Here is a 12,600-nt window from a genome sequence, read left to right on the forward strand (position 1 = left end):
CTAAGGCCTAGAAAATCATATTTTCATAATTAAGTCCAATTAATTTATTAAATTCATTAATTAACTCATTTTAACATATAATTTGAGTTTATTTCAATTAGGTCCCAAAATTTCTCTAAGTCCTACATACCTTTAATTAGTCAACTTATTAGCTTTTATTAAATAGTCCTTTAATTTATTAATAGGTCTTTAATTAAAGTTCAATGAGGTCTTTAGTCCATAAAATTAGTCCAAGTCCTCTAAGGTCCAAAGAATAGGTCAACTCCAAGTCAAAGGTCCTATTTTTACTTAAGTTCTTAGTTTATTCTTTTATTTACTAATTACTCCTTATTTAATCATTAATTAACTCAATGTTACTTTAATTTAATTAAAGTCACAAAACCCTCATTCACTACCATAGGAGGTTCACCTAACAAGGGGATGTCTCCGTACCAAGCACATGATTTACAACCATAGCAAATATTTAATCCATGTCATATATAACCATTAACCACTCAATTCATCAAAAATCAAAGTATAAAACTCAATATAAACCAATCGTAGGTCAACCAACATACCGATCTCACCATATGGTTCGACCTCTATGAAGAATTGCATAACTAAGTGAATTAATTTACAAACAAGCATTTATCATGATGTTCAATCATAGTAAAGCATATTTAATCAATCAATTTCACATTAATCAAGCATTATACATACTTAATTGGAAGACAGGTATAAAACCCTAGAAAATGAAAATTGAGAAAAATGAAAGAGGATTGCACAAACCTTAAATTAGAGCCTCTAACAACACTAAATCACCCTTTAACAATTTCCTTGCCCTTAGATTTCTCACTCTTTTTCTCTATTAAAATAAAAGGGGAGAAATAACCAAATAATAATCAAATGCATGATTCTAAACTACATGGCATGCTTAAATCATGCTACAACCTCTTAAAATCCATATCTATAAATCCGAAATCCGTAGCCAAAAAATGAGAAGAAAACCATAGAAAACTGCTTACCAAATAATCTTGAAAACCATAGCTTGAGTGAAGAATCTTGAGTTTAGATATAGAAAATACTTAGAATCAAGCTTGAATCAGAGTTTTTATATGTATTTGTGCCAAGAAATAAAAAGAAATGAGAGGGAGAGACCGACAAGTTCTTCTTTGTCTATTACATTTTTCCCCTTTAATCTGTCAGCTTTGTCTAGGAGCCTCTTTCTTTTATGAAAAAAAAGCGATGAAGACATGCTCTAGTCCCCTTTTCAAGGTGTCTCATAATTGCGTGGCAAGAGCTCTCTCTTCTAGAGCCAGGGCCCTTCTCAAGTGGGTTGACTATACAGACCTATAAACAACTATGCAGCATCAAAACTTCACCAAAAGCTTGATGAGAGAGTAGAAGGGATCGACATAAAGAGAGGGAGGAAAGAGAGTCTATAAATGTTAACTTTAGGGTTTACAACTAGTTTAGGACATTTTAGGTATATTTAAAATAGATTCTAGGTATTTGATTTATGGGCAATTAGGTCATTCTCGGTATCCTTTTTAGGGTGATTGAGTCTTTTTATGTATTAAAATACATTTTGGCTTTTCCAAATAAAATAGTAACATTTTGGTAATTTCACACATGAAATCTTTGACTAGTTAGCTTTTGATTTAAAATGAGTGGCTAGGATTTATTTGGCATGTTCTCATCCAATGGCTATAATTGCATACTACACCAACTCTTATTAATTACACTAACCAGCCCACATATAATATTATGCAATAAACTCAATCTCTGCACATGTAAAATTACTAAGATGCCCATGTGATACAATAAATAAGATATTCATGCATAAATAATGACTTACATAAAATAAATGGCCAAATACATAGATTTGTCCTTGAACTTTTAAAAAACAACCCTACAGCACCCCTAACTTTGCGGGGGATCAATTATGCAACTCAAGTCCATTTTTTTACATATGTTTTGCACCTATCCATGCTGGCATATGCACGTGAGTTACACTGGTGCTGACTAGGATAATTTAGTGGAAAATGGGATCCATTTTAATTAAAAGTCAAAAGGTCCTAGCCAAACTTTAAAGGCCCACGATGTTGTTAGTAACCTACCTCCTATTTTGTGTTTATTGGCTCTTCAGTGTCGTCGCAAATTTATTATCTGGATTTATAAAAGTATATTGAATGAAACTAAAAAAAAAAAAAAATTCAATAATCAATAACAATAATAATAACGAAACAATGCCTCGAGCCAATGTTCGTGTAACACCCACCGCCCAGTCCCGAGAGACTCGACGGCGGATGCCACATTCGATGCCGGATACACCGTCTTAACTTAACATATAAATCATAAAACTAAAATTATGAAGTAGAAGTAATTGAGTATTCACAAGTTTAGCGAGTATTTTTTTTTATAATAGAATTTTTTTTTAAATATATACATTGGGAAAAATCCTACAGAAATACTGTAAGAATATCCCTTTTAAAACTAAGCTCGCCAGACATGTGAATACAAAATACTCCCAATTAAACTCTAAACTTCCAACGTCTCCAAATAATCATTATAACACAATAACACTTTTATATTTTCATAAGTGAATAAATCCTCAATAGTATTTTAGATCCATCAATTAATTGCATTCATTATATATATCAAGTCTTAATGAACTAATCATATCAACTGACTTAAAATATGTCATATTCACTCATTTAATCAATCTTATGCTTATCTCCATATATATACACCAAAATAATTTATTATTACATAGTTAAGTTATAATTCAAATAACATAATCTCCAAAAAAATGTAATAATAAGTATTTTTTAGGATTAAATTTGAGACTTTTTATGGAGATAAATAATATTTTGAAGGAAATTAATTGGAGAATAATTTTTAGCCATTAGATTGATTCAATCCTAGCCATCCAATTATGGTGAAAATACTAAACTACCTTTGTTCCTCAAATAATTGAGCAACACTTCTTCTTTTTCTTCTTCTCCTCCATTTCCAACGTGAACTTCCTCTCCCTTCTTCTTTTTGTTTTTCCTTCAATTTCTACATGGTAAACTCACCAAATTTACACCATTAAACTTGATTGAAGTAAGTAATCTTAGAGAATTAAGCTTGAGAAATGATATTTGGTGAATAATTTCAAGTAATTTGGAGGACAAAGGGTGGAGAACTTCCTACCAAAGACAAGGGAAAACTAAGGCATCAAGAGTCTTATTTAAGTTTGTTAGAGCTTATGTTTAAGGTTAGCTCAACTTATGGCTAAAACACCTAAACTGACTCTGTTATGACGGGCCACATGTATCACTGAATTGAGTGCCCAGTTTGACCACTATAATGGTAATATTATGTTCTGAGTTCTTCATGAGAGTTGATGCCCTATGTCTTGAGACTTCTCTGGTTGTGGATTGGTTTGATTTGAGTATCTGGATAAGTAGGAATTTGATAAACATTGGGATTAGTTCTGCTGAATCAGGTCTGGACTATTGGTCTGTGTTCCTAGCCATTTTTCACCATCTTACAGATTGATCTGGGCTATTGTCCCTACGTAATTTTTCCGAACCAAAATAATATCGACTTCCGGACTGGTGATACTATTTACACACTGGTAAACTTACTCTGTCAGACACAGAAAAATGGGGCGTTACAGTTCGAGTACCAGGTGCTGCAGCGCTGAAGTAACCCATGCTCGCAACGAGCGCAACCCTCGTGCTTAGTTGCCACTATTGAGTTTGGAACCTTACTACCCCTTGTTGGTCTCGAGGGACGGAGGAGTGCTATATTTCTTGGAGCGAACTCTAAGAGAATATGAAGCGCATGGATAGAAGTTATGAGAACCAAAAGGCAATTCAACTTCCATTCCCCAAACTATTAAAAAACAAAAATCCATTTTTTGTGTTTTCTTTTTCATTGGATCTGTGATCTGTGCCAAAATGCCATCGTGATTTGAGTTGAATCTCGATGAAAGAATACATCAATGAGAAGTTTGTTTGATAATTTTAATGCAAAATCTGAGAAAATACTACACAAATTTGAGTTCTTTACAAGTACGTACAATTACGACTCTTATTACTTTGGATCTTTCTAGAGGTAAATTTGGTGTTGCTTATCCCTTAAATACTTCTTAAAATTTATTTTTAAAGTCTCCTCCAATCTTTCTGTCTCTATTCCTTGCTTAAGGACTCTTTTTGTCTCAAAGATTTCGCTCCTCAAGGACTCTTTCAATTATGTGAGTCCTTATTTCCTCAAAATTCGAATTCCCATAAGATAAAAAAGCATGGATCAACTTTTTCTACGATTATTTCTATAGTTTGATTATTAAACTGCAAAAAGATCTAAAAAGAAAAGTAATCAAAATTTTCGGGTTTCTAAATTGGGTCTTTCTGCAGTTTTGTTGTATGATTTTTGTTTTAGTAATAGCTTTAGATTTATTAATTGCAAGTTTTTGAGTGTGAAGGGACTATTTTCAACTACGGTTTTGATTTAATTGAATATGTGATAAATTGACTGTGTTTGGTCCTTGAGAAAATGGAGGAAAATGCTGAACTAAGAAGTAACCTTAGTTGATTGGCTTTATCTCCCTCCAAAAATTCACGAAGAAGAAGCTCAATACATTTTTTCTTACACTCAAGTTATTGACATGGAGAGGAAGAGAAGAAGAAAAGGGAAAGTGGAGGCAAAGTAGTTGTAAAATAGAAGGAAAAATTTCCACTAAGAGCCAAGTTAAAGATTTTCCTCTTGGCCTTAATAAATTCAATTAACACTCATTTGAGTGATTGTATCCACACACTGGTCTGCCGTCATGGAGAGGTGCAAGATTGACACAAAAAAAATAAACTTGGGGTGCATAAATTGGTCCCCGCAGAGTTGGGGTGCCATCATGGAAATATTCACTTATTGAATAGTTGTCGATTCTAACCACATAGCTAAGAAAATTAACTAGAAATGCCTAGTTCAAAATTTCTTAAAAGCAAATCCATATATAAATTCATCTTGATTCAATACACAATTTTCATAGGATCAACCTACATTTACTTTCACCACTCTTTTGCTCTAACTATTTATTAAAGCTTAAAAAATTTATTAAAATTTCAATACTCATGTTTGAGGATGATTTAATCATTCAATTCACCAATTATTATTAGAATTTGGCATTGGAAATTATAATCATGGAATTATAGATTCCAAATTCACTGTAATTTAAGATTCGATTGTATATATGTGATCAACATAAAGAGGAAGAAATTCTAGTCCCAATGTTGTCGTCGGACCGCCTCCATGTATGGCAGTCAAAAAATCACACTTCGTCAGAAGCTAGTAATTCAAATATCAAAACACTCAAATCTCAGGAGTAATTCAAATATGAGATCAATTTAAGAAGGGGTCGGATATGTTATTCAGCCCTAAAATGGCTTGAAAAGTTTGGCAAGGCTTAATCGATATTGACTATAGAAATCCATAATAATGCCATCAAATGAAAGAGGAGAGAGAGAAAAGTTGTTTGATACTTATATTGCCTGACATCACAACTAGAGAGTGTCAACCTTTGCTGGAAAATCAAAGAAGGTTATCAGAAGAAAAAGCTTTGATTCACGTGAAGTAGTCTTTAACCATTCAAAAGGAATGTTGAGAACATGATCATCAACGTCCAAGGAGTCGATGGCCACCTGAAATTGGTTATTTGGTGGTCGAAAACTGATTGGAGAGAGAAACGGTCAGAAAAGCTATTGCGCGACGTAAGAGGGAGAGGAGATGGGGATAAGCTTTTCTCTTCCCTCATTGATTGGGTTATATCTTGGTCTGGTTCAATTTAAATGGGGTTTGGTCTAATTGAATCTTAAACATTTTTTTTTTTTGTTTTAAATGGTTTAAGTCCGAGTTAAGGGGTTTTTAATTTGATTTTAGTTTAATTTGTCAAAAAATAATTTATAATAATATTTTCAAATTTTTCATTTAAAATTTAATTCAATGAAAAATTAAAATTGGGGCTTTTCATTTATTAAATGAAAAATAATTTTGCTATATTATCAATCCACAAATTACAACAATTAAGATTTTTTATTCTTAACATATAGATAATATGAAAATAAAACATATAATTAAAAAATTATATTTATTATTTTGTTAAATGGAAAGATGTGATTATATATTATTAGCATTGTTCAAAAGTACATCATAAATAATAAATGAATAATTAACGCTCCATTCCATCGAATTAGACATAGAACTAGTTGCTCGAGTAAACACATAAATAACCTAATTCGCTAATCTCCTAGAAAAAGCAAAAGATAAGGATTCAAACCCCGAACAAAGAGTTTGCCAATCATGAATAATGGAACCTTTAATTATTAATTTAGTTTAATCAAAGCCATATTTTATTAATTTAATTTTTATGTCATACTTTAAAATTTTTTAATATGTTACAAAACTTTATTTATTAAATTATTAATTAGCAAGTTTTTGTTTTAAAAATTAGAGATTTAACCTGTGCAATATTAATGAGGTACACAAATGATTTTTTTTTAAAAAATTATTTTTTAGGTTTTCGGTGTAACATGATGTCTAAAAATTTACAAAGGTATTTTTTATTTGCAATTTTATAAATAATTGCGATTGAGGGAGCTATTATTGTATAAAGTTCGAAATTAAGGTCAAATTAACAGAAATATTAAAATGGGGTGAAATTGTAAAGCTGGGGTTAATGGATTATATTAGACTTATTCATTAATCATTACCGCAAACTTCATTGAAATATAATAAATATTCTCCTAAAAAAATTATTATGGGTACTAAATTATATTCCAGCTAATAAAAACGTAAAACCCTTCTTGAGGTTTTTCATTTCATTTCAGGAGTCAGCCTCCCCCAACCACACTAAGAATGCAATTCCTCTTCTATCACCTTCCCAGACATCGCCGTCAAAGCTGCCACTTCCACCACCAACTCCACCACAGCTTCGTCGACTTCGCTGCCATCAAACAACTGCGCGACCGGGGCCTTGACCATGCAGTGAAGAGGGAAAAACATCTAAAGCCGTTGCTCAACATAAAGAACCTTATAAAATTAGAGCCGGCAAAATCTCTCCCCCTCTCCATAATCTGTCAAAATAAAGACTCCCTCAAAATCCCAATTCGCCCAATTGACTTTATCCGAAAATACCCTTCAATTTTCGAGGAATTTCTCCCTGGTGGCATAGGTATCCATCCCCACATCAAGCTCACTCCACAGGTACTTGATCTTGATTCTGAAGAAGAGTTAGTTTATCAGAGTGAGAGTTATAAACAGGATATTGCTAATAGACTGTTAAAATTGTTAATGATTTCAAGAATTGATAAAATACCTCTAAAAATTCTTGATGAAATAAAATGGGATTTGGGTTTACCTGAGGACTATGTGAAAAGTTTAGTTCCTGATTTTCCTGACTGTTTTAGAGTAATTGGTAACAATTTATCACCTGGGTTGGATTCAAATTTGCAATTGGAGTTGGTTTGTTGGAATAATGAGAAGGCTATTTCTTTAATGGAAAAGAAGGCAACAAGTGGAAAATTGGATTACCAAAAGGGGATGCCTATTGCTTTCTCTATGCAATTTTCTACAGGGTTTGAGATGGATAAGCAGTTGAAGAAGTGGTATAATGAGTGGCAAAAGTTGCCTTATATTTCTCCATATGAGAATGCAACACACCTAGGGCCTAGTACTGATGAGTCTGATAAGTGGACGGTGGGGGTTTTGCATGAGGTTCTTAGTCTTTTTGTTTCAAAGAAGGTAGAGAGAGATACTTTATTTGGTCTAGGAGAGTGGCTGGGTATCAGGTCGAGGTTTAAGAGAGCATTGCTTCATCATCCAGGGATCTTTTACTTGTCAGGTAAGATGGGAACTGTGGTTTTGAGGGAGGCCTATAAGAGGGGATTGGTAATGGAGAATAATCCACTAAAAAATATTAGGAATCAGTATGTTCATCTCATGAACAAAGTAACTGAAGATCGTAAAGTAGTTGTTGGGCCTGGTGGAAATAAACAACAAGAGAAAAAGACAGCTGATGAATCTAAGGAACAAAGGGAAAAAGATGATGATTGTGATAGTGTGGAGATGAATGATATGGATTCTCATTCTTCGGACAGTGATGACTATGAATATGATGATGAGGAGGACAATGAGGGGGGTCCAAGTAAGACACATGCTGGTAGAAATACCCTGACAAGGGGGTCAAGATCATATAAGAAGAATTTGAATGCAAGAGGTTCTACAAGAAATGCTGGAAGAGAAAGGTTGCTTCAGAAACCCCGGGGCACAACCAATAATAAAGTGTCACCAAAAGAACCTAGCAGAAGAGAAATGAGTAAATGGCATAATGTCCGTGAGAGTTCACGAGATAGGTTGACTTCCCTTAAGGGCAAGAGGGGATCATTTATAGATAAAAGAAGAGCCACTTAGTGAAGAATAATTTCTCTGTTGAAACAAAAAATGGCAGGTTGGCTTCTTAACCTTGTTCTGTCTTTGTCGGTGCAATTTTTGCTAGTCAATGTATGTTCACATATTTCGGAAACTGATTTGTTGTTTTAGTTAATTGGTCATATCAATATTTTTTCTTTGGTTTGCATAACATCTAGGGTTGTAAGTTTTATTTTTTATTTATTTGATGTAACTATAATAAGCAGATTTTTTTTCCTGGCATTTACAGAATTATGGATTTGTGACCATATCAAATAATCAATATTGGGTATATTAAGAAGAGTATAATGTCTATGCTATTTCTCCTCTTCCTGCTAATGCTTTATGCTTGTTATAGTCAAGCCAAATGTAAGGTGTAAAAAAATTTAGGCTGCCCTGCTATGCGTGCAATCTGCACATCTTTGTTAACAGTTGAGAACTAAAGATACTTATTAGTGAAACCATTTGTATTTGAAACCATTAGTGAAATTCTACTCAAACACTAAATTTGTTGTACCAAATAGTGCTGCTGGTCTAGCTGAAGCACAAGTATAAAATTTGGTAAACTAAATTTAAGTAAGGAAGGGCAGGTCTCTTTGTTGTCATTTCAAAAGTTATGCAATGTTTTAAGATAGATCATTCAAATTTCCATGCTTCTGTGTGAACAGATTACGGCTTTGATGTAGAATGTGAGCAATCTTCATACTATTGCTTTTATGATGGACAAAACTTAGAGTAAATTGTGGATTCTTAGGTTTTGGTTTAAACTATAAAGGGTATAAGTCCACCAATGATTAAGGATTAAATAACAGTTAATAAATGGTTTTACAATGACTTAACATTACTAGCTATAAACTATTGCCTTTTGATTGCTAGGCTACTAGTTAGAAATTAATAATAAGTTTAAGTTGCTTAATGGGACCTGAGCATATAGTTAGTTAATTTAAATATTTCAATTTAGCTGTTTTCACTCGGTGGTAATGGATGCTAGTTTAGTTAAGTTTTACTAGCGATTCTTGTCGAGATATAAAATGACTTCTAAGGACATAATTGTCATATATTTTCTGTAAGGTGAATATTTATTTTCTTTTTGTGTGTTTTACAAATAAAAATGTTAAATAAAATATTTTATTGTAATATGATAGTTATTTATTATTTGAATAATAATAATTAAAGTGATCACATTACAATATTAATTTGAGAAAAAAATTTCTCTTATTTTTTTATAAGGTTAATATAGTCTAAATATAAAATAAACATAAATTAGCTTAGCAACTAATAGGAAAAGCTCTAAAGTAGAGGTTTTGAAATCAACAGCTCTAAATTAGCATATAATTACTTGTTATTTGATATTAGATAATTAGAATACTGATCTGATAAAAAAAAATATTCGATTTGTAAAACATGCAGGTCTCTGTTGGATGCATCTTCAATTATGCAAAAACTCAAGATGTCCGGCGGTGCTATATAGGGAGAACATAATATTGGTTGCCATTGTTTGTGATCGTCAAGGTTGGCCAAGACTTAGACTCCAGAGTATAATGGGTTACAGTTAGTGAGTCTCTAGAGTATATTTTTGATGATTGTTGATTACCAGATGTTATGATTGTGAATTTTTGAAATGGCATCTTCTCCAATTCCTATTGATTTGTTATCATCTTTGCCTTTTCTCTAATTACAAGAAATTGCATCATCCTTTCCCAAAGCGCAACCAACCTTGCTTTGATTTGAAGCAGCTATTAAAATTATGTTTTCTGTAAGGTGGCTTGTAGAAGTCTTCCTGTTTTGTTTTGTTCTTCAATACTACGATTTTTTGGAATTTGAAAAATGCTTTGATTATATGATTTGTTATTCATATTTGTTCTAGTTTCTCATCTCGCTGATGCTGTGGCGAAATCAATACAAGCTTTCCTTTATTTTAATAATCTCTTATTTTGCCTATGTTTTCCTTTATGCATATTCTTCTGTTTCCATTTCTTGCATTAATAGAATATTGTTTGAAACATTTGCATAAGATCATGGAAGCATAGGAGCAGCAGATTAGACGTTATAATGTTATAGTTAATGGGATGTTTTCTGGTGCAGTGACACATAAGAGGCTTTGACAGGCGGAGGTTTGGAGATATGATTTGTGTGGTGTGATTCTCAAATTGTTTGAGAGATATTATGTGGTATGTGGCCACTTCTTTCACTATTTTAGACTACAAATTAGGGATATATAAATTTTGGGAAAAACCGAAACCGAAATATTTTCGGTTTTTGGTCCCAGTCATTTGATTTTCAGTTTCAGCTTCATTTTCCAATCTTCTATTATTTGGGTTTTCGGCTTTGGATCAGTCATTACAAAATGTACGCGTTTTTTCTGAGTAAAACCGAACCGATGTGTACCAAACCTAACTAATCAGTTTGATTCAATTTCCGAACTTACTTTGGTTTCAAGGAAAAGCTGTTTTCGGCTTTTGCTCTTCTTTTCGGTGGGGAACCACTAGAAAGAAGTGATTAAGAAAGATTAGCTGAACCACTATAAAATTGTAATTGTAGATGCTGTCTTGACGAAGATTAAGAGTCATTTGCATGGTCCTAGATTTCAAATTTTAAACGAATAAGAAAAGCTAGATGCTTGCAGTTAGTTGTTTGCTGCCTCGAGAGTCGAAGGATGTTTTTTTATTTATATTTTTGTTTTCTCGTTGAAAAAGGATATTTCTTGTCCTTGCCCATTTTATATCCTGACGATTTTCTGCAACCAATCAATTTTTGAAAACGATGAATATTTCTTAACATTTTGGATATTATGCGACTCCATCAACAACCAGCTTAATCTACAAAAAAACCTTGACTTTTGTAACTTGTTACAATATCACTCTAAACTGACGTTCGTCCTCTGGACATCTCAATTCAGTAACTTAGATATATTGTCGGTCTTAATGCACAATTAGGGGTTTAAAATATCATACTAATAAAAAGGGTTATACTTAACCAAGTTGGGTTAACTTAACCCGAGCCCTTAAAATCTACCAAAACTCAACATAAATTCTAATTCCCTTTTCTTTCTCCGTCTTCAAAGTTGAAAGCTGAAGCTTTTAATCGAATATAGAATTTTTAGTCACCAGCAAAGCCTTTAACGTTTTCAAGAAGCCAAAACAGGTGATATCAAATTTGTTTCTGTTTTAATAAACTTAGCTGCAATTCCAAGTGTTTGCTAAAATGCTTGAAAGAAGACTGATAACAAAATTTATGGCAAAACAATGTTTCAGGCTTTGCATATATAAAATCAGTGAATTACGACAAGTGGGATTAGGAAAAGAAGATTGGTGTCTCTGGAAGCAAGTGGGAAAGGCACTGCTCTGCACCTACACACTATTTGGTGGTGCTTAGCTCTACAACGAAATGTCACTGCTTGCTTAGCGGACATTGAAGCCAAAGGCCAAAGGAGGAGAGAGAGCTAGCTCACTTTTACGAAAGGCGAGAGTTTCCATGCCCAGGTGACACTGAAGCGATGGAAGAGTTTATTGCAAAAGGAGTGATTGGAACAACAATCGGGCCCAGAGGAGTTGTAGAAGTAGAAAAAGATGCGTATAATTATCAGAAAGAATTGCAAAACAAGAAGTTTGATCAAGAAGCACAAAAGCTGTGGATAAAGAAATGAGGAGAATGGAGAAGAGAGCGATGGAGAAGGAGAAGGAAAAGGGAAACGAGAATTAGATTATCAGAAAGAATTGCAAAACAAGAAGTTTGATCAAGAAGCACAAAAGCTGTGGATAAGGATGACAAATGAGGAGAATGGAGAAGAGGGCGATGGAGAAGGAGAAGGAAAAGGAAAACGAGAATTAGAAGGGAGCTAAAACGGTGAGTTTTGATAGATTTTGGGAGCTTGGATTAAGCTAACCCAAACTGATTAGGTGGGGCCCATTTTATTAGGCTTATATTGTAAAGCTCTAACTAATTTTGCATTCAGAGTGACAATATATTTAAGTTGCTGAGTCAGAGTGTCCAAGAACAAAAGTCTGTTTAAAGTGATATTGTTACAAGTTGCAAAAGCCGGATTTTTTTGTAGGTTAGGCCAAGAACAACCCTACTATCTATACAAAGTATAGCTACTAAGTGATACTCAAGATAAAACATTTTGTCAAAGTTCAAAGCAATTTTTCTTTTGCATTCTAGAATTACTAGAAT

General features: G+C 33.0%; 1 protein-coding gene across 4 annotated transcripts; it reads left to right on the forward strand.

Annotated features, from left to right (window-relative positions):
* Positions 1-6,812: 6,812 nt before the first annotated feature.
* On the forward strand, positions 6,813-12,399 carry LOC149493722 (Ubiquitin carboxyl-terminal hydrolase family protein). 4 transcript variants are annotated; one of them, XR_016322624.1, is made up of 4 exons: positions 6,813-8,467; positions 9,838-9,982; positions 10,513-10,598; positions 11,682-12,399. XR_016322624.1 is itself a non-coding variant. In XM_089726184.1 (2 exons), exon 1 carries the CDS (start codon positions 6,877-6,879, stop codon positions 8,428-8,430), a length of 1,554 nt encoding a protein of 517 aa, XP_089582310.1. In that variant the 5' UTR covers positions 6,813-6,876; the 3' UTR covers positions 8,431-8,467; positions 9,838-10,293. The 4 variants fall into 4 exon arrangements, 1 of the variants encoding a protein (XP_089582310.1); XR_016322626.1 differs by having other exon boundaries at positions 9,838-9,939; XR_016322625.1 differs by lacking the exon at positions 11,682-12,399 and having other exon boundaries at positions 9,838-9,939; positions 10,513-10,872.
* The last annotated feature ends 201 nt before the right edge of the window (positions 12,400-12,600 follow it).

This window comes from Jatropha curcas, chromosome 9, assembly GCF_041381405.1.
Source record: "Jatropha curcas cultivar XTBG-Jc1 chromosome 9, XTBG_Jcur_1.0, whole genome shotgun sequence".
In the NCBI taxonomy this organism is placed as follows: Eukaryota; Viridiplantae; Streptophyta; class Magnoliopsida; order Malpighiales; family Euphorbiaceae; genus Jatropha; species Jatropha curcas.